Genomic DNA, 23,284 nt, shown 5'->3' with positions numbered 1-23,284 from the left:
CAGGTCAAAGAAAATCTCAAATTTTGACTCAAAACCATAAAACCCCAAAACCCCAATTTTTCCAGCAACCCAGCCAACCACAAAATCAATCACCAGCAGCCAAATGAGTTCCTAAACTCATTTTCCAGCCAAAAACGCAGCCAAAATACTAACTTCCCTTACCTCGGTATGAAGAAATCCAAGCGTCGGAGAGAACCCAAAGAGAAAACGAAGGAAGCTTGAACACGGGAAAGGAGAATAGCGAACTTCAACACCAGCTAGCAACCCACTTCACTCAGTTCTACCACCTAGTAGCAGGAAAAGGAAGGTCTAAGTGAAAAGGGGGAGGATTGAGAGTGAGATAAGAGAATTGAGGGAGTGAGAGTTTAGAGAGGAAGGGGGTTGAGAAAAAAAAAATCCTACGGGTCTTACAAAAATAACTCTTAAAAATACTTTTATTCAATAATAATTATAAAAATAATCTCATTTAAGAATAGTTTAAAAAAATATTTAAAAATAGAGCCGTGGTGAGTACAGAAGAAAAAATGGCAAACAAACCATTTCTTTAAAAATATATTTGATATAATATCTGTATCAAAATGGCGTTGAATAAAAGAAAAAAATGTTTAAAGATCATGTGGCATATTAATTACTTGACAGATTTATTTATTGTTGTATAAATGACCTTTGAATACCTACCAAAGATTGGTAAAAGACAGAGATACTACTTCTCCTTAGGCATAGCTTCCGACTAAAATTAATATAAATTGTTCAGATAAGTTCTATCTAAAAAATTGCTGTAGAATTTTGTTGATGCATACAAGGATTCACCAAGTTCAGCTACCATAAGATAATTGAACTACTTTATTTCATTATAGTATTTGTGTTCCATTTAGATATTGGTTGGCTTCATTGGATACGGAATGCAAAAGATGAACAATTCAAAATCACAGGGAAATCTTCGCGAGTGAGGCCCACGATTCATAAATGAGATGTTGTGCAACACTGTCACATATCCAGATATCCTAAACGGATGAGATACGGGCCACTCTAATATTTCGGGTGCAAAATTAAATTGGGCCCAAGTCTCGTTCTATATATGGGACTAGTGGTCTCCAACATCTTTGTACTTCCTTCCTCTTTAATTTCCTACCTAAAAATACGAGTCTATCAATTCTTCTCATGCTTTACTTTCAGATATCTTATGATAGGAAAGTTTAAAAGTGACTTTATGACCTCCTATATTTTTTTAAAACTTAAGGTTTATATCTATGATTTATAAACTTTATATTTATAAAAATAAATAAAAGGGACTAAAAAAAATAATATTGTTAACAACTAAAATGAAACTATACCTTTTAAGTCTCTAATTGATCGAGCAACTCCTCATTTGATTAAACATATCTCCAGTTGACCGAGTAGGTCAAATAAAGGTCCTTCAAGCTATTAACAAATGAGTATGAAGGGTATTGTACCCTCTAGATCGTCATCTGATCGAAAATGTCAAATTTCAAGATTACTCACGAATTTCTTATCGAATTAACTCCTTTAGAATTAATCAAGATTGTAATTTCCACGATTCTTGTACAAACTTAAGTACAATTATAAATATAGATCATAGACTTATTATAAGGATAAGATTCATATGTATTTTAAGGGGTTGAGATTGTTGAAAACAAACTCATATCCTTAATATGACACTCATATATATATATATAGAGAGAGAGAGAAAAAGAAAGGATTTTACAAAGAGGTAGATTATATTCATTTGAATATTTTAGGTCAAAATGATAATTAAATTCTCTTATAATTCACATTACTAAAGATTTTCCAACTGTTATCCTTTTACTGAAATGAAAATATTTTTAGTTATAAAAATTAAAAGATAAAATTAATAAAATTATAGAGATAAAAAAGTAATTAAACTTAAACTTTACTATTTTAAATCTTTATTATATGACCTAAGTTTTTAAGTTGATTTTTTATTTTTTTCTTTTTTATAAAATCTATTACATTTCAAACATTAATTTCTTTTAAAAAAAACATTTTATAATATTTGAGATCAATAAATAAATAAAATTTATTTAATTTATATCTCTTAAAATATAAATAGTCTCTCTCTCTCTTTTTTTAAGGCCAGCCCCTTTCTTTTTAAAGGGAGAGACAAAAACTTTAAAAATATCTTATTAATTTAAGTGTAGTTTTGGAAAAAGATTTTTGTAATGTATTAATTGATGTAGTAAAATCTTAATTTTTCTTAATATTAAAGATTTTTTTTTATCTTATAAAAATTAGTATCAAAGGTAGTATTTTAAAACGTATCAAAATAATTTATTTAAATCTTATTTAACATGTTTCTATATTGGATTCCTTATATAAACATTTACACTATAAAAATATTAAATGAATTAAGTAACATACACAAACAAAAGAGAGAAAGAGTATATAAAATCGCATCAAATAACAACTAAAAGTACAATGAATTTCACTGCGAAAGAGGTGGAAAAGGGTCAAAGCAGGTCTGCTCGGGGGTGGATGAAGTAAAGTAACTGCCAATTGCTAAAACAAAGGACCAACATTTTTTAGCACATGCTGTGTTTGCCCTTTTTCTCTTATATTTATATAATAAGATATCGTAAGATTTACATATGTAAACATTGTTTAGGGAGCCACGTGTGGGGTTCACAGTTCACACCATTGCTGACTGTTACAATAATAATAACCTTCTTCCTTTCCTTGCTCCTTAGTTTAGTTCCTTTGTGTTAGTATTAGTGTCAGTGTTAGTGTTACACCTCAGTTTAGTTCCTGTGAAGAGAGGTGAGAAAAAACAACGAAATGGAGAACAAGAGTAAAAATGGTGGGAAGGGAGAGATTGTGGATGGTTCCAAGATTATGGAGTTAGTTGGAAATGAGCAAGTTTTCAGCAACTTCGTGGACCATAAGTTTGATGAGTTGGATAAGGACAGAGATGGGAAACTCTCCATGAAGGAACTTGAACCTGCTGTTGCCGACATCGGTGCTGGTCTTGGTTTGCCTGCTCAAGGCACTAGTCCTGATTCTGATCACATCTATTTTGAGGTTCTATTTTTCTTTTTCTTGCCCAATAATCTCCACTCTCTTTTTTGGCTTCAATGTTTTTTAATTTGTCTTGTTCTCAAAATATCTTGGATTGGAATCTTAGCAATGTTGGGTGGGGGGTTAAACTTGAAAGAAAATATACATGGCTTTATTTGAAAGAAATTGCTATTGAACTAACTAGTCTTTGTCAGTTGTTTATAATTCTCCCTTAGAAAATAAGCGATAAGACTCAAATCAGTTTCTACAAAGTGTCAAACCGACTTGCTACCAAGATTGATGTTATAAGGGGCTACTTAGCTTTTGACTTTTGCATTGGCTTAAGCTTTGGCAGTATGCTTATTATTTTAATCCTTTCCATGACAATATTATCATGACTAAAAAATAGTTAACTTATCGTCAATAAAATACTCATTACCGTCATCTGATTTGTTTCGGTTCCCATGTCTTTTGGTTTCCATTTGTTAATTTTTTTTCTTTCTGTATATGTAGCTCCTTTGCAGACTCTATAGTCTATAGCTGTTTAATGCTTTAGATGTTGATGAAGAAACAGTCTATGTCTGAACTTGGGATAAAAAAAAAAAAATTAAATGGCAATATGCTTTTTAGCATTATTGTTAGTATGATGCTTGCTTTCAAGAACAAGTTCTCAAAATTTTGACTTCTAGCTGGTCCCAGAAGTATCATAATCCATCATCCATGTTACCTTGGTCGGTCCTGTGGAAATCTGCCTTGTCTGTTGCAATTACTTGGCCTGCTCCATTTTGCTTTTTATTATCTCCCAGGAGGCAGAAAAGGGTGACGTATATGGTGGAATAAACAAAGTCTAGCTGGCAATTTTAACCGCTAATGTATGTTAAGTTATTGATGGCCCGTGCTTTTTAATCTTTAAAGTTTAATCCATACTTGATACCAGACCCTACTGCTGAAGAACTAGAAAACTCATAGTTTATACTAGACTTAAGAGTAGCAAAAAGTTAATCTATTATTATAGTTAATGATGAAATCCTGGGACCCAAACTGCTAGTGCTCCATCTGTGGACAAGTAAAGATGTTCCTTTAATGGCATGCTTTGGAAGAAAGCAAATCTCTTTACCTAATTATGTGCTAAATATGGGAAAACAATAAATGCTAAAAAAAATTTAGAGTACAAGACACCTTAACCACAAGAAAGAAACAGAAGCAATATGATTCTAATTTCTAAATTAATGACGTGTTAGCATACAATGAGGATTTATCGGAGGGCTTTTCCCTTTAGTTATTTTCCTTTTAGTCTGTTTGTTATGAAATATGAAGTACTATTATCATGGATCCATTTTGGTGTTACATAGGATCAATATAGTGTTTGTGGGGTATAGGTATTTGTCTATTTGAGGTAAACCAAGATGTCTAACTTCATTCATTATATTTCTCTGATAAAGAATTTGATTTGTCATTATTTTTCAATAGAAGTCTTCAAGTTTTTTTTTATAATTTCTGCATGTACTATCTGATTTCCATACATTAATTTGCATTGATAATGGAACAAGAGGAAAATTTTCTATTGACTTGTCCTATAGGTCTTGAATGAGTTCACCCATGGCAAGCAAGAAAAAGTGAGCAAGACTGAGTTCAAAGAGGTTCTCTCAGACATTCTTTTGGGCATGGCTGCTGGACTGAAGCGAGACCCTATTGTTATACTCCGCATTGATGGGGAAGATTTCCTTGAGTTTGTTAATGGTCCAAGCTATGAAGCTGAAATGACATCCATTTTCTCTCAGATTGAGTCGCCAAGTGGGTCACTTCACGAACATGTAATTGAAGCTTTTGGGAGACTGTCTGTTGATCAAGGAATTCCTCCCACCTCAGATTCTTGGGTAAACGAATAATGCAACTATTGTGTCCTTGAAAGATGTTTTTCTACCTATCTAAGTACTTGTTTTTTAAACTAGAACTTTCTGTGATCAAAGCATGGTTAAAGGAAATATGTGGCTTATCTTTTTTTTTTTTTTCATCAAGGTTTTCAACAACATTGTGGATCCAGCACTGTCTCAAGCTGGCCCTACTTTGGACAAGCCTGTGGCTCAAGAGACATTTTTGGAAGAATTTAAGAAAGTGGCATTGAATGTAGTTGAATTTCTTAAAGAGAAACCCGTCATTGTTGCCCACAGTGAAAACACATTTGATGGACGCGGCATCAAGAGACTTTTATCCAACAAGTTTGAACTAGACAGGGTTTATTTTTATTGTCATTTATTGCACTTTCATTCTTGTTTTGAATTTACTTTGTTCAAACTTCCATATATGAAATTCACCTATCTATCGCGTGATGCAGACATTGAACTTAGCTTTAGACAATCTGCCAAAAGATCACAATGGAAAAATATCAAAGGACTATTTGCGGGTGGCACTAGATCTGGTGTCCCCATCTGCTGGTTTACCTCCAGTTGGTGCAATTGAAGAGGTATGTTGCCAATGCGAACAGACAAAATCAATCCATCCACATTCCAACTTACTTTGGATTCATTCATCTATTTGTCAATTGCTTTCGCTCATTGAATTTTTATGCTGCTGGACAGTGATTTTGGTAAAAAAGAACTAAACTAGGCAGAAAATATAGGAGAGATTGTCACATGTAATATTGAAGTGTTCTTACTTAGTACCATCATTTATAAGTGATCCTGGAGCAATTTGTTTCATGATACTCACTAGAAGCTCAAAAATCACTATTGGCTTGAGTCAATGCTACTGCGAAAGTTTATAGTAGAGTATAAATTATATTCTATTGAAGTGTTATTAGTACTATTGTTTATAAACCGGTGCTGGTACAATTTATGTTATGATACTCAATATAAGCTCAAAAATCTTAGTTGGCATGGATCAGTGCTACTTCTAGTGTTTAAGTTCTTAAGGTCATCACTCTGCCAGCAATGCATAGCATGAGATACAATGATGTATTACAGTTTATGTTCATTGCCTTTTCCAGAGCCAGAGATTAAAACGCCACGTGTTTGATTTTACAGATGGATAAGATTATTAGTGAAGCCTTTAAGATGGTGAATGCGGATGACACAAAGACGGTTAAAGAAGACGAATTCAAGAAAATTTTAACTGAAATACTGGGGAGTATCATGTTGCAGTTAGAGGGCAATCCCATATCTGTTTCTTCAAATTCAGTTGTGCATGAGCCTTTAGGCTCATCTTCTATACTCTTGCAGCCATCTTCTAGTGAAACAGCATAATTGTCTCATGTTTAAGACCGGCCAAAAACTAAATACAATAAAAAAAATTTATTGATGCAATTTGTTACAGACATAGTTTGTCTTTTGAGAAGTAACTTCCACTTTGTATGCAGTTGGATTATTTATAAATTTGAAAAATTATAGAATGCCATGGAAAGGAAAAAAATCAAACTGTTAATTACCCTTGTTGGGACGTGTTGATTACTTCAGTTGTAATGTAGACAGATATATAGGCCGTTGATGGCAACATAAAAAAACAGAATTAATATTGTAATATGACATACCTTTTTCAAATCACAGTCTTCGAAAGTATAGTATAAGTAGTAGCATTTGGACGATTGTTGAATGAATAAGGAGCAAAGGAAAAGTTGTAAATTCAAATCAATATGGATTCTGTTAGGCATACACCATGTTTTCTTGGATCTTTTGTTGTTTTTGCATGCAATTACAGCGTTCAAGAGGCAGAGCCAAAAATGTTGAAGAAATTTGGGATGTGGCACCAAGCCGGCTAGAGGATATTCCTTGTGCAATTAAATTATTGTTTGACTTGTGCAAAGGCATAATTAGGCATAGTTGCCTCTTCAACATGAATTTGAGAACATGTCAACTGATATTTGGAAAGAAAATCGAACTTGCTTCTTTAATCTCTTTTGTATTTGGATAAAAAAAAAAATTACTCCACAATTACTCGTGTTTGGTCTTGCCATCTCCATATATGGTAGAAAACAAACTCAGCATTTATGCAAAACCCATTCTTATCGGTTAGGATTGAATCTCAATACTTAATCAAGGACTATTTAGTGACCACTTGTAGCAACGATTTTCTTTTTGAATTAGCTCTTTGTACTAACCAAAATTCAATCATGAATCAATATCGGTGGCAAAAGTCTGTTAAAAAAATTGAGGTGATAAGGGTTGATAATTTAAAAATAAATGATATAACAACTCTCGAGTCTCCACAAGGATGGCGCGGTTAGTGATTTCACAACCTGCAAACTTATGACTCTGTCAGTTTTTTTTATCACTTTCAGCATGATTCAAATACGATGGCTAAAATACGTAACGTATGAAAGCAACTTTGTGTAAAACTTTTAACGGCTCACAAATTATTGAAATTAAAGAAAAAAAGTAATGAAAGGAAATTAATTTTGCAATTGCTTAGGCGCAAACAATCCAATTTTAGTAATTTTCCGGAAAATCAATCTACTGTGAGGCGGTGAAGCTTTGAAGGAAAAAAAAAGGTCAACTTTTAGGGGAAAAATAAAGAGTTTGAGGACCAGCTGTCCCTCCCTAAGGTAGTGATGTTGCATTACATAGTTGTTGGGGGCATGGGAACTGTTGGATATTGTAGCTGCGTATAAATCTATGATATGGATAAGTTTTGGACACAATCAAGGAAACATATCCCTTCTTGTTCTCCACAATTTACCCTGTCACCAAGACGTTATCCAATCCAACAAACATAATATTTCAGTCGATTCATAATAAGTCTCCTTTCTGACTTATTTTACATATATATAAAAAAAACTAATAAATAAATTAATAATTTTATAAAATAAATTTATAATTAATTTTTTATTAAAAAATAAAACACAATAATCAATTTTTGACATAATATTATTAGAATATAATTAAAAAAATATGTAATTAATATTATGTTCAAAAACTAAACATGACACGTTAAATTTATTTTTTTTTTAATGTGACGCGAAGGAGAAACTAATATTTACACTTTGAAACCCAATCAACAAACCATCAGAAACTTTACTTTAAAACTACATCATGGTCTAATAAAAAATGTATATCATGTTTATAGATTCTGTAATATATTTTGAGTTTTTAACATAAACTATGTTTTTTTTATCCTTTTGGAATGCAATGCTTTCTCTGTATTGTACATGGGTACCGCTGGCTCCTCATAAATAGCAGCTATATATGGAAGAAAATTTAAGTATATGCTTTGTGAAACATGATATGTACGCGTAGGTGATACCAAGACCACTAGACAATTCATTTTTTAAAAGAAAAATATATTATTTTTATACCGAAGACGAAATGCAAATTATATTTTTATCTTTTGGAATCCAACAATAATACGCTATTCTAGTCGAGTGCACATTTCAGGTATGTGCTCGACAGAAAGGACTTACACATGGCTGTGTTCTATGAGAACCTGTTCTTAACTGTCCTCGTACAGCATGTTCTTAACGGAAAGAACTGCTAATTATTTTATATTCGTCTAAAGCAGAATGTTATTTGATTTAAAACATACTTTTTATCATAATAATTAATAAATATAATTTTAAAAAATAATCATGTGCTTATTAGTTTAATATATTTAAGTGTATTTTTATAATTTTAAAATATCATTTTAAATTTGTAATAGAAAAAGATGATTATATATCATTAATAAACTAATATATATGATAATGAGTTGCTGAATTGAATAATTGATTATTATAGCAACTGCTCCTTTAATTATTAAAAAATAAAATAATTAATTAATTATTACTTGAAATAATTTATTACTTTAAGTAAAAATTTAATATTTTAATTTTTTATATTATTTTTTATTATTATTCAATTCTAACACATTTTTAAATCATCCATCATCATTTAAATAAAGATAAAAGGTTAATTTACTTACCAAGTACCAAACACACAAATAACAAAACTTAAAATTACACAAAACAAAATATAATTTGTATTTTTATCTATCATGAAACTTAAAACTCAAAACAAAATATAATTTGTACTCTTATCTATCAAGAGACTTATTTGTAATCATCAAAATTAACTAGATCATGTCTTTTATCTTGAGTTTGAGTTTGATCAACAGATGTTGGAGTTGTGTTTTTGTTGTAGCTAGCATTGGAGGTGTTATGGTTGTGCAAAAACTTGTGTATTTTATAGGATACAATCCCAGCCTCATGATATGTACATGCGTATTATTGCTACTGTGGAGTCTATTTCAACTTCTTGTTTGGAGGTGGCCAAGTTTACGGCTACTGGTGGAGTGCCTGGCGTTCAGAAGCAGGCTAGGTGGCAACCACCACTACACGAGCAATTTAAACTTAATTGTGATACTTATCTTACTGCAACAAAGGCGATTCTGGCAATTATCTTCTCTTATGCTGCAAACATTGGTTGTTGTTTGATTTTACATGTTGAGTTGTAAACTACTCACATTGACATATTACACTTGCTTGGAATAAAGGTTTTAGAAGCTTCCTGGTGGAATCTGATTCCACAATCGCAACCTCCTTGTTACAGGAAGGGTGCACATCTTATCATTCATGTTTTCGCTTAGTACAAAGTATTTATTCATTCAAGGTAGCTGGAGGTGATATGTGTTGGTGTCATGCGTTCCGTGAAGGAAATCAAGTAAAAGATAGTTTAGCTAATTTTTGGCTTGTCTCTTATCGAGAATTTACGTGTTTTTTTTTTTTTTTTTTTTTTTATGTTGTTTTACCGTCTTTTGCTTTAATTGCTATAGCTGATATAGCTTCAAAATTGTACCCTGTGATTATAATTGATTTTCATAAGTAAAAACAAAAACAGGAATTAATTCCATCAAGAAACTTATGAGTAAAATTTGAATACATTAAGCTGTAGAAAATAATTACTTAACTTCCAATCAATATTCGCATAAGGTCTAACAAAAACTATAAAAAAAAAGTCCAAGTGCCTCAGTGCTATCATAATCGATTTCAACACTTATCTGGATTGGCTTTGAAATCAATTGGTCTAGTAAATAACTAAAGAAAATGGGTTGAATTAAAAAAAATTATTAAAAAAAAAACATATAGAAAAAACTTTGTATTATGTAAAAGTAAAATCCATCTCACATAAAACAGTCTCAAGAGAAATGACAGGTCAAGAAAACATGAGACCTTAGCAAGTTTTGGTCAAGAGGATCTATTGTAATTTGTCCAAAATATTATTCTGTAGCTTGTTAGCATGCCTTAGAGTGGAATATTTTGAAATAGTAGCTAAATGCATGATTTGTCTAGTCGTAATAACTGCTGATATTTCCAATGACCCCTTTGTTTAATCCGAGTATTTTAATAAGAAGCAACACATAACGGGTTTCTCTAGATTGATACACTACTTATTAGCAAAGGCACCTAAACCTGCCCATTTTCAGAGCAACAAAAAAATGGTGCTGATTGTGCATCGCGTATATCCTCCTATTCTCAAGTGGATACTCTTAATTGCTCTGTGCACTATATCAGGCAATGCACTTCTCCTTGCTTCTTCTCTTCTGTTCTCATTAGCCTTTTTTTTTTTTTTCTCCTTTGCATATTTTCTTAGTTCTCAACCTTCTCTGCAGATTGCTATGACCCGTTGGATCCAAATGGGAACATTACGGTAACTTTTGACATTTACCAACGTACAGATCATGGATATCTGGTTAGTACAATCACAGGCTTAAACCGCAATATTGATTTTTCAACCACACACTTAGTAGCTTCACAGTTATGCTCAACAAAGTGTACCAAAAATTATCCAGGAGCTTGAGGAATTATTGATAGATAAATTATACAATGAAAATTAAAAATTTCCAATCAACTTGGTCATTGATACACTGTATAGACTATAATAGATTTGGTCTGCAAATTACTCTGAATAAAAGCATTTGGAGTTGAATTTTTTTTTTCCACACTAACTAAATGATCAAGTTCTACTATTTTGTAACATATAATATAAAGTTATGAATCACAACTAGCTTGAATTTTGTGCAGGCAAGGGTGACCCTTCAAAACTACTATCTATATCGTCATATAGACAAACCAGGGTGGAAGCTAGGATGGACATGGGATAACAATGAAGTGATATGGTCAATGAGTGGTGCCATAGCAACTGACAGAGGGAATTGCTCATCTTACAGCGGTTCTCAGATGCCACATTCCTGCAGGAAAGATCCCATCATAGTGGATCTCTCTCCAGATGACTCACAAAACAGGTCAGAACATTGTTGTCGTGGAGGCCTCCTCTCTGCCTCCTCTATTGACCCTTCCAATGCATTCTCTTCATTTGAACTTGAAGTCCGCAACTTGGGAGATAACCCTCTTGGACAAGCACCTAATAGTCTTACATTGATGGCCCCAGGTCCTGGTTATACTTGTAGCCCCTTTCTTGAAACTAATCCTACAGTGTCCTCAGATTTTGGGGGACTGAGACAAGTTCCTGTTCTCAGTAAGTTATGTAATATTTTCTCATACAACAAATGATTCTTCTTTTGTTGTAGCACTCAAAGAAAGTTCCCTCAAATAGAATTAAAGAAGCATGAGACACACACACTCAATCAATTAGATTTAGAAATTATACTATAAATGACTTTTAAAGCAGTTATTACAAAAGTCAACAATTTTATCATTCATGTCAATCTCTAATTAGATGTTTCACACTTTTAGTGTATTGTGTTGATTAATAGCACACATGTAACATTTTGTATTCCAGGAACTTGGAAGTCATCATGTACATACTCCAGTTTCATAGCAAACACATTGCCAGTATGCTGTGTTTCCCTCTCATCATTTTACAATCCCTCCATCACATCTTGCCGTAATTGTAGTTGTGGATGCAGAGAAGCAGATAAAAACACAGCATCTTGCATAAGGTGTATTTTAATTGCTCAAATTTGTGTGATGTGCGCGCGTTACCATTTAAGTGCTCTTTCCATATTCCTTTGTGTGTTTATCTAACCTGCAGGCCTAGCGATCCCTTGACGCGGTCTAGTGAGGACAGCAAAACTGAAATTGTTGAATGCACCGACCACATGTGCCCAGTTCGAGTCCATTGGCATTTCAAGAACAACTATATGAAGCAGTGGAGGGTCAAGCTCACAATTTCTAACTACAATTACAACAGAAACTACTCAAACTGGAACGTGCTGGTTCAACATCCTGGTTTCTCCCAAAACGCAACAACTTACAGCTTCAACAGCTCTAAACTTCCCACTCTTGGGCTCCATGGTACTTTCTTATTATCATTGATGATACACTTCATCTAACAATAATATTTAATCAAAAGCATTACTTCAATAATTCAATTCATACAAAACTAGAATCATTAGATTTATTGTGACTCATCATCATGCTGATTAAGAAATCTTAAATTTACCTACTTATAATAAGTATATGTTTAAATATAGCATAACCCGTTGATGACAAATTGACAATTATATTCGTTGCATTGATAAACTCGTATAGTATACTGAAGTGTTAACAAATAAATTATTACAGATGGGGTTTCGCTTTTTTGGGGGATAGATTATTACAACAGTGAGCTATTGCATTCTGATAAGGATGGAGTGGGTCTTGTGACAACAGAAATACTATTGGATAAAGATCCAAATTCTTTCACAGTACGTAATGGATGGCCATTTCCGAGAAGAATATATTTCAACGGGGAGAACTGTGAAATGCCTTTACCTGACACGTTTCCTATGTTACCAAATGGTAGCTCAAGTTTACGACCAACTTACTGTGTTTTCAGTCTTTCATTGATCCTTTTGTTTCTTGCCCTACTACTCCTTTGATTCTGAACATATATACCTCAATTTTGATGCTTTTGAAGAATCCTCTGTATTTTCTTGTAATATATTTATCATTGTGAAAATTGTAGTTGGAACTGTATGGGTTGGAAAGGAAGTTATTATGGCTTTCCATGTACAACAATTAGTTATTCGTTATCAGAAATGTTTGTAACCATTTTTCTAGTACACTTTCTTTTCTTTTATGGGAAAAAATTTATTTTGTAACTCTCACTTTTTATTAAAATATAGAATCATACTTTTATTCAATAAGTTTTAGCTAACAATAAAAAAAAATATTTTTATTCTTTTAGACTTTTATCAAATGGAAGCCAGACACATTTCTTTAGTATTACTCTCCCCATTCTATAATGATTGCACTTTTAGTATTTAGAAAATATTTTAAATAAATGATGTTCTCATTTTTTAATATAATATTTTTTTAATAATTTATTTCTTTATAAATTATTCAACCACCATAATTTAAAGTAATATATATTTATTAAGAAAATGAATTATTTTAGTTAATTTATATATAAAAAGTGATACAATTATTATGTCATTAATATGTATGTAAAAATCTTAATTTATAATCAATATGAGACAAAAAATAGTATAAAGATGAGTTTAATGATCATAAGCGATTGGTGTGAAAAATTTTACACTTGCATTACTATAAAGATACATAATATCATTTTGAAAAAATTATTTGTCTCGACTCCTTCTAAATTTTCTCTTACGTTATTTTTTTTTTATTTTACCAAAATACTATGAATTAATTTAAATCTTTAGTCAATATATAATATTTTTTGTAATTAATTTTGTTTTCAATATAGTGCAGATTCATTGTCACATACTATTTGGTAATTAATTATTATTGAAAAATGTTCCTAACAATCATATACGTATTCTTTTTGTAATTAATTAATGTCATTTTTTTTAACAAATTTAATTAATAATAGAATGCATGTTAAAAGAGGTGCACTAACGGCCTAACACTATTCTCTCCCATATTCTTTCTAAATTCCTAGTGAAATATAGTGTCATTGAAATGAATGCAGTCTAAATAACTCATAAATTGTTCTCAAAGAGATAATAGAATGGATAAGAGTGAAAACGATAAAAAGAAATTGGAAGCTGTGTTACCTCGTTTTGTAAAAAGTTGAAGATGTAAATAACTTTGAAAAGAATGTGCACATACCTACTAACATGTGACAAAATACACACGGAGATATGAAATATTTATTTATGCTAATATATAGTAAATGCTTTAAAAATCATATTAAAACTAATTCTTAATTAACCTACAATAGTATATAAAAAAAATATCATTCTTTGCATACATTCTGAAATATGTATATTCTTCTATATTGTACTTTAACTTTATTTTTTTAATTTCATGAAGTTTAGATGTGGAGACAAAACTTTAACAAGTAAATGTCAATTTAGTTGTCATATAATATATAATAATTACACATTAATTCAATTAAAAAAATTGCAACTTAAGTCCAGCAATTCAAATTATAATCATATCATAATAACAATTTTAATTAAAATACTTGCTCTCATAAATAACAACTATATTCGAACAACAAATATTAGACACTATGAATTCAATTCAAGTATTAAATAATAAATTTTCTCTTCCAGTGGTGCAAAGTGAATTTTAAAACAAATAAAAAATATAATTTAAAGAGTTATATAATTTCAATTAACTTATAAATTAAAATTAATATTAGTTAATCTAATAATATCAATAACTATAAGAAAACCTTTTAAACATCAATTTAGTTGACACTTAAATTAGAATTATATAATAAGGATAATTGATAAATAGTAATTGTATAATATTCTTCCTATTATTATCTAATTAAATTCATGTGTGAGGTTTCAAACAAATTCAACCAACTATATATAATTATACCTTTTTTTAGTCTTTTGTTTTCTTAAAAATAATTCATAACAGTTAAATGAATACTCCAACCTCACAAGCATAAATGAATTCTAATAGGTAAATATATTCATTCAAATGAAATTAACAATTACAAAAGCTTATAATAATTAACAATTAAATTAGTAACAATTGATGTCATCAATTTAAAACTTCATAACTATCAGAAATTATATTTAAATACTTGGTATTACAATAATGTGCGAGTTCAACCCTATATCAAATCAAATTTGCTTTCCTACCATCTAAGATTAACATACATGTTTTTCAATTGCAAATGTAACATTACAGGCGTAATTAAAAGATAATTGCAATTGAAATTCACATTTTAAGCTCACTAGTATCACTTAGTCAAACAACTCATTAATTGTGAAAAGTTTATCTCTAATTATTTATTGTAATTCAACAAGAACAATCATTGAAATTCATCACATACCAACACCCTGAATAACAATATTCACAATAAAATTCGAATAAGATAAGATAACAATGGGTAATAATTGAAATTAAAATTAATATAATAAACACTCATTAATTAATTTAGAATATATGTAGTTAACAAAAATACATAATAGCTAAAATTTAATCACTACGTATAAATTGGAGATATGATTGAAATAATCAATTAATCATCTAACATGAATTACCGACAACATCAATGCAATTAACAATTCAAAATAACCCAACACCCATTCACCTTAATCCAAAGACGTCACAACAACCCATTAAGAATTAACAAAAGTCATAAAACGTATAAAATAAGCCTCAATATCAAATGTAAGAAAAATATATCAAATCAATTACACTTTATATAAATCTAAAGCACCAATAAATAATACACTTTATAAGAATATTGTTAAAAAAGTGATTGAGTATACTCCTATGAATTATGTATACATTGTTAAAATTTTTACAATGAAGTAGTCAAATCTTCCTTTATCTAATCACACGTTTCAATATTTTAGGATCTTTAATGGAATAAACCTAAAGAACAATTATTTGTTATTATAACGACAAATGAGACCTAACCATACTATTTAATTAACCCTAAAAATCTATCATTACAAGCCTTGAAATTAAACTTATATTATTTCCTACATAAATCAAAATTAGATATCCAAAATCCATATATTTAATTACATTATTAATAGATTTAGTATCATTGGATGGATATAGTCCGTTTTTGACAAAACAAAATTTTGCACATAAAAGTTTATAGGAAACTTTCACGTACTTATTTAATCAATTATTCCGAAGAAGTTTTATCTTTCAACTTCTCTTTGTATTCTTCTTTCTCCACACTCAGGTTGACATCCAGCCATTCCAACTGGTCTGAAGCTTGTCCTTACCACATATGATTTTTCATGTTGTACGTGTATGTTTCCATAACGTCCATTTTCAATTGTAGTGGTGTTCTTCTCAGAATTACCAATGCTCTTATCTTCTGCTTTGACATTTAGGATATCCCACTGAGTAGCCCTTGGTCAGAATGGTCTATGTTATATTTTATTTATATTGATTTCATTACTAACTCATTTATTGATTTAGTGTCTCTAGCCAACTAATTACTATTCCAAGTTTTAAACTATGGTTCTACCAACAATAATTCAAATAAACAATTATTATTAATTCTTGCTCAAAAAAATTAATTTTTTTTTTTAGTTTTTTATTTTCTGTTATTCAAGATTAATGATAATACACTTGTGAGCAGCTTCTTGTTTCTTCTCTTCTCCCAGCCAGCTAATGTAACATCAGAACAACATTTTCTCTGCCTTAATATAATAATTTTAGGATCGCAATTAATCATGTTATTATTATTAATTGAATCGAGATATTTCATTTCTCTACATATATTTTATGTTTAAATATATTTTTAGCCTCTAAATTTAAGTTAAATTTATTTTTAATTACTCAAATTTAAAATTATTATTTTTAATTCTTATAATTTAAAAAAAATGTTTGTCCCTCAAGTCACTAATAATATATATATATATATATATATATATATATATATATATATATATATGTTATAGATTGAAACAATTATATATCATCATTTGGGTATAAGGTAATGTTCTCATTAATAGGAGATATTAGTAGATAAATTTTATGCGATATTATTTCAGAGATTCCTTAACAAAAATTAAGTATAAGAACTAAAATATTTTTTTTTTAAAAAAAAATTATAGAGAGTAAAAGACTAATTTTAAATTTGAGAGATTAAAAATAAATTTATCTTAATTTTAAGGGACTAAAAACATATTTAAGCCTATATTTTATTTAAGTTAAATTGAGAGATATTTACATTTTGTACATGAAAAAAATACAGTTATTTTTTGTTTTGGTAATTCTATTAAGATGAAAAACTACATTGTGTAGTAGAGATTGATAAACAAGTGAGAGAATTGTGAAGTAATTTCATATTAATTAATTAATTATTAAATTAATATTATAAATTAAAATTATTAAATTGTCCTATACTGATGAAAGAAAATATAAAAGATAATGTGATAAAAAAGAGTAAAAAAGATATAAAGAAAATTGTATAAAAGACATCATATCGATTTTATCTTCTTTTTTTTTTTTTTAATCAAATGATATGTGTGCTTCCCGATTTTTTTCCATTGATTTTGGTTGTTTTGAATTCCTAGAGTTCCTTTAAGATCTTTCTGATGTTTATGTAATTTGTTATTTTTTCCTACTAATTAATGTGTAATGAATAATGGTGATGAAGAAATGGACTCATGATAGTGTTTTTCATAGACACAAAAATAGCCATTGTTTCATATAATTTTTTTATTAAAAAAAATAGATTTGTTCTATTTAAAATGATACTTGCTAATTACTATGTGTGTGCACACACATACACTGTCGTATCGTATGTATGTGTATATATAAAATAATTAAATAAATAAATATTATTATGTACTAATAATGTCAAAAAATTATATGATTTTAGTTAATGTGATGGTGTAAAATTCTATACTAATAATATATAAAAGTTAAACACTAAAATTTTCATGCAAATACAAATAAAGAATTATTTCTTAATATATATATATTTTTTTATTTATAAATTTTATTTTGAAATAATTCTTGCTTCACGGAAAACTTAAAATCATATTTTTATGGTCCTTTAATTTAATGGAAAATATTTATTAAAAAATTAAGAAAATATTTGTATGGTCCTTTCACTAACAAAATTCATTTTTACCGACAATTATTTACCGGCAATAAATTAATTGTCTTTGTTTTATTATTTAATAAAAGTATTAGTGACTAATATATAATGGTTATTAAAAATATATTTATATCACACCAAAATTTACTATTAGCGACAATTATTTATTAAGAAAAACTTTAGTCCCACATTGACTAGAAATAAAATAACTAAAGAGTATATAAATAAATAATAACTCTCACCTTACAAGTTTGTTATGTAGAATTGAGTTAGACCTATAACTTATTATTCTAAATTAGTATGAGATTACTCACTATTATCAAGCTCAATAATCCTTAAACTTAAGGGGGTATATATATATATATATATATATATATATATATATATATATATATATATATATAATTAGAAGACAACCTTCATCTTAAAATCTCACATCAACTAGAAATAAGGTAATTAAAAAGAATATATAAGTAGAAAGACAACTCTCATCTTACAAGTCCCACATCAACTAGAGATAAAGTAATTATTTATTTGTACTCATCTTACAAGTCCCACAAAGTAAAAAATGTCACAAAAAGATATACACTTTTTTCGATCATTAAGGATTTTTACCAGCATTTTAAATAATTGTCGCTAAATATTTTAGCGACACTGCATACAATGGCTAATGTGAAAATGCCCGTAAAAGATTTTGTAACAACTTTTATTGCCACTAAAAGTCATATTAAATGCCACTAAAAGTCTATTTTGTTACAGTGTTTTGTCAAGAAAATTCAAATGTATTTTTTTAATGAGTTAAAGTTGCAGAAGACCTTTATACTTATCCAAAAGCTATAAGGTGTTCATTTCTCGTAAAAAAAAAAAAAAAAAAGTGCTTGTTTTTATTTACAATATTTATAATTCAGTGATTTCAACCAATCGTGTCCTCCTTCATTCATTCTTAATTTTTGCTACTATAAATAGTTGGAAGATAACATAAAAGGCATAAGAATCTGCAAGAAACAATTATGTCTATGCTTGGGGACCAATCAGTAGCTCCTCATTCTTTAGAGAAAGAAGCCATGGCTGCCCAACCCAAACCTCAGAACAGACCCGTTTCTAACATCGTCATCATCGTTGGTACCTTACTATGTTATGTTATGTTGTCTTTTTCATTTGATTAGTGTTAATATTAGCGTGAAAAACAGCTATGCAGACTGAGGCACTTCCTGTTGTCAATAGGATCCAGCTCACTCAGGACTTTCACTCTTCGTAAGTATCTCTTCATTTTTATTTTTATTTTTAAGATCACTTACTCTAATTAGTCCAGAAAAATCTTAGATATATTATTGAAGGTAATTATAATGTTGTCGTCGATAAAATTATATTTTATTTGAGTAATATATGTATTAACATTTAATAAAACATTTTATTACAAATATTATTGAAATAAAATTTTAATTTTGATTAGAGGATAATACTAATAAGTTGTACCAAATTGTATATAAGTTTTTAAAATAATTTTTGATTCTTAGAAGTTAGAATTAGTTTGGACTTGTTTTTTTAATTAACTAATTTGTTGATCTTTACATATATGCACGGGTCACATGCAATTTTATGTATGTATGTTTAACTTTTATTTTTCTTTTTTTAAGTTAAATATTTTAGTGTACAGTTTATATACAGAAACTAAATAGAAAAGGTAATTTGTAATTTAATAATAAATTACTAGTGTAATTTTCAAAAACAAATAATTTTTTATTGAAAATATCACATGAAAAGGATATTCTTTTATGATTAAAAATTATTTGTTCAAAAATAAAATATGGATATATTTTTTTTAAAATCATATAAGTAGGCATGAAAAAAAAACATTGTAAAAATCAAAAATATTACATATGTTATTGAATAAGATGTATAGATATAGTAATAGTAATTAGTAAATAGTTAATAGAAATAGATTATCTGTTTATGTTTTACTGAGAGAGTTGAAGTAAACTGAACCTTTGTTTTTGACGTATATGCATTGATTGAAGTGTTTATGCACAATGGTGTAGGTTTCCGCAAGGGGTTCCTTGGGTCCGTTATCATGGGACATACAAAGATCTCAATATAAACTTGATTTGGGCTGGAAAAGATCCAGCATTGGGTAAGAATTAAGATGTTTGTTCTTTTTGTTACAGAACTGAAAATTTATGAGTTAGTTAAGTTGTTAGGACTACTTAGTTGTAGTTAATTACCTCTCTTATAGGTTCTATAAATAGCTCTCAAACTTCTTGATATATGTATCTTTTATTAATCTATTACAAATATTTTTTTATAGCATTCATTTGTTGTATTTTGAGCTTTATGATGTGTGGTCACATTATGATAGTCTTACTTGTGTTTTCTCTCAAAATACATGATCTCAAATTTTTTATTTAATTCTTACTGCACCGCTTCTAACTACTCATAAAGTTATGGGTGGTATAACAGTTTTCTCTAGTTAAATTCATATTTGATTATTCACACGTCTGGGAAAATATTGCAACTTGTTGCAAGATGTATTAATTTTTTGGAAGAAATGTGATGATATGATAATAAAGAATGGGCGAATGATCAAAGATTGCAACGCATACTACTTAAAGAGTTGGAAAGAAAGACTCTACTTAAAGATATTTAATGAAAATTAATCATTAACAAAATCAATATATATTTTACACAAATCTTATAATAAAAAAATTCATTTAACATTACTCCACCACATGTCTTCAAGGAACATAATTTAAATTTTCATTTGACAACTCCTGATCCATTTCTTTTAGGGGTTGATAGTATAGGCACAATACCATCTGCTCTTGTAACATATGCTGCTATTCAAACATTACAACCAGACTTGATCATAAATGTAGGCACTGCTGGTGGCTTCAAGGTTGGCATTGTCTTCTCCCTCATTCCAAGCAGTAGCATAGAGATGCTGATTTTCTAGTTTTGTACTCCTAAATGTCTGTATGTTGTGTTGTTTTTTGATCTTTTCCTAGTTTAGCTAGCTTTAGTTCTCTTTCCTGTGAAATTGTTGCTCTATTCATTTTGCAATAATTGATGGTAGTGAATGATCTTATACAATGTTTTCCCATCTTTACATACACTGGTGATGGAGTTGATAGGAATGTTTTGAATAAACATTTCAAAGAAGAAAAAATTACCCTGTAATCTATGTTAAATAATACTTTTTATATTCTAAAAGAAAGTTTTTGTAATTAACTTACAAGAGAAGTGCTCAAAACCAATTAAACTAAAGCATAATTTGAAATTGTAATCAATAATGGTCATTATGTCTTAAAATTTTACATACATATATGTTGTTTTGGAATTAAATATTGAATTGAACTAAAAATGTATGACTATTTTTAAGTGGATTGACAATATGGTAATGACTTTTTGATGACAAAATTATGTTTTATTTGCATGTGCAATTGTGATATTTTCCACCATTGATTATCATGTATCATATTTTTCTAAATAGTGTTCATTATTGGATACTTTCAGGCCAAAGGAGCTAGTATTGGTGACATTTTCATTGTATCAGATTGTGCTTTTCATGACAGAAGAATACCCATACCTGTAAGTGTCGTGTTATTCCTCTTGGTAGATCTTGACTGTTTTATCTTTTGCTTTCTTCTCTACTTGAAGTGTGGTTGCAATGTAGTAAGGTAGAAGTTTTGCTGTCAACATCAAATATATATGTGATGTCTATTGCAGGATTTTGATCTGTATGGAGTCGGTTCACGAAAAGCCTTTGAAACACCCAACCTTATAAAGGAGCTTAATCTAAAGGTGTGTGTTATTTGTAATGTATGTATAACCCAATTTATGAACTGATATGCCTTGTTGGATAAATATTTCTGCTGATAAAATGAAGATTTACATGTTTAATTCATTTCATTATTTTTAGATTCATTTTGTGAAACTTGAGCATTAAACAATAGTTGTCCATATATCAGGTGGCTAAACTGTCTACCGGTGACTCTTTTGACATGACACAAGAAGATGAATCATTAATCAATGCAAATGATGCCACAGTTGTAGATATGGAGGTAGCCTAATTATTTGCGTTATAACTTGGGACATTCCACTCATCTATTGGGAATGACATGAATCCACATATCCACAGACAACATCTTGTGTCCTCAAATAAATCCCCATTGAAATCACGGATGACTGAATAACTAATAGTTGTTTTCATCTTTTCTTTGTTGAAATATAGTCTAAACTTCCCGTTTCAACTTTTTCTCCAGGGAGCTGCTATTGCTTATGTTGCTGACCTTCTCAAAGTTCCTGCAATTTTTGTAAAAGCTGTGACTAATACCATTGATGGCGAGTTTGGTAACAAACCATCTGCAGAAGAATTCTTGCAGAATTTGGCAGCTGTAACTGCTGAACTTGCTCTGGCTGTCGAACAAATTATTAATTTTGTTAAAGGAAAGTACATATCTGAACTTTAACCACTCAATTTCACCTTTTGAGTTTTTTTATATGCAATGTTGCATGGTGGGATCCGATTGAACACTACTGTTGCTGATTGGGAATTATAAACTGAAGATAATGCAGCCCTACCTCCCATTTCTCTTTTGTACTATTCTGGCCTTGCAGGCTGTATAAATTATCTGGCATTCATTGTAAACATGTACAATGGCAACCTTTAAGTGGACACCATAGTGCAATATGGTTGATTATTGTCTTTGAAGTTTTTCATGATGATGGAATGATTTAGTAATTTGACTTTGACAAAAGTTATGACTTGACAAAAGCTTGTATCTAGTAATTTTTGTTTAAACCAAAGGTTGGTAGTTCTTAACTGCAATCCAAACATGATAAAAAAATTTGCATTCCAACTTCACTTTTTATATCTGAAGTCAAAATTGAACAACTATTGTCTATGAACTTGTCACGCTAGCACTTCAAATGCACACTTTTGTTAGCATTCCTTTTGTGCTCAACAAAGTGTACCAAAAATTCCCCGTACAAAGAAAATTTAAAATTTCCGGTCACCATAGCTATTGATCCATTGTATAGACTATAGATTTGGTCAGCAAATTACACTGATTAGAGGCATTTGGATTTGATTCTGTTTGACACTAATTGATTAAGTTCTAATATCTTGCCTATAATATTAAGAAACTAACATAAGAAAACACAAAATAAATTATAAGGTTAAACTTAAAATAATTTCCATAATTTTACTTATTTTATTTTTTTCTCCTTATAATTTAAAATAGACATTTTTTACTTTCTATATTTATCTTTTTTTAATCCTTTTAATTTTATAATTTAAGATAAATTTTTTAAATATTTATACTTACAATTTTTTAATCATT

The 23,284-nt window shown here is 29.4% G+C and overlaps 3 protein-coding genes across 8 annotated transcripts; all 3 read left to right on the top strand.

Annotated features, from left to right (window-relative positions):
- Positions 1-2,512: 2,512 nt before the first annotated feature.
- Positions 2,513-6,421, top strand: LOC109802840 (uncharacterized). 3 transcript variants are annotated; one of them, XM_020364240.3, is made up of 5 exons: positions 2,513-3,057; positions 4,614-4,910; positions 5,053-5,268; positions 5,369-5,497; positions 6,057-6,421. In XM_020364240.3, the coding sequence occupies exons 1-5, from the start codon at positions 2,815-2,817 to the stop codon at positions 6,273-6,275; spliced, it is 1,104 nt and encodes a 367-aa protein (XP_020219829.1). In that variant the 5' UTR covers positions 2,513-2,814; the 3' UTR covers positions 6,276-6,421. The 3 variants fall into 3 exon arrangements, with proteins under 3 accessions (XP_020219829.1, XP_029128087.1, XP_020219830.1); XM_029272254.2 differs by lacking the exon at positions 2,513-3,057 and adding an exon at positions 3,085-3,905; XM_020364241.3 differs by lacking the exon at positions 2,513-3,057 and adding an exon at positions 3,922-4,429.
- A 3,302-nt stretch (positions 6,422-9,723) lies between these two features.
- LOC109801855 (COBRA-like protein 1) lies at positions 9,724-13,768 on the top strand. Its single transcript, XM_083073249.1, has 6 exons — positions 9,724-10,510; positions 10,609-10,688; positions 11,021-11,474; positions 11,739-11,898; positions 11,991-12,253; positions 12,524-13,768. Exons 1-6 carry the CDS (start codon positions 10,435-10,437, stop codon positions 12,817-12,819), a joined length of 1,329 nt encoding a protein of 442 aa, XP_082929375.1. The 5' UTR covers positions 9,724-10,434; the 3' UTR covers positions 12,820-13,768.
- A 5,093-nt stretch (positions 13,769-18,861) lies between these two features.
- Positions 18,862-22,661, top strand: LOC109801994 (5'-methylthioadenosine nucleosidase). Of its 4 annotated transcripts, none has more exons than XM_020363175.2 (8): positions 18,862-19,063; positions 19,144-19,199; positions 19,985-20,076; positions 20,732-20,838; positions 21,456-21,530; positions 21,669-21,743; positions 21,911-22,003; positions 22,205-22,661. In XM_020363175.2, exons 1-8 carry the CDS (start codon positions 18,956-18,958, stop codon positions 22,409-22,411), a joined length of 813 nt encoding a protein of 270 aa, XP_020218764.1. In that variant the 5' UTR covers positions 18,862-18,955; the 3' UTR covers positions 22,412-22,661. The 4 variants fall into 4 exon arrangements, with proteins under 4 accessions (XP_020218764.1, XP_020218765.1, XP_020218763.1 ...); XM_020363176.3 differs by having other exon boundaries at positions 18,862-19,067; positions 19,136-19,199; positions 20,819-20,838; XM_020363174.3 differs by having other exon boundaries at positions 18,865-19,067; positions 19,136-19,199.
- Positions 22,662-23,284: the final 623 nt, after the last annotated feature.

Source organism: Cajanus cajan, chromosome 4 (genome assembly GCF_000230855.2).
Source record: "Cajanus cajan strain Asha chromosome 4, NIPB_CcT2T_4, whole genome shotgun sequence".
In the NCBI taxonomy this organism is placed as follows: Eukaryota; Viridiplantae; Streptophyta; class Magnoliopsida; order Fabales; family Fabaceae; genus Cajanus; species Cajanus cajan.
Note: the sequence above shows the minus strand (reverse complement) of the source record. Positions and strands in the feature narration are given on the sequence as shown.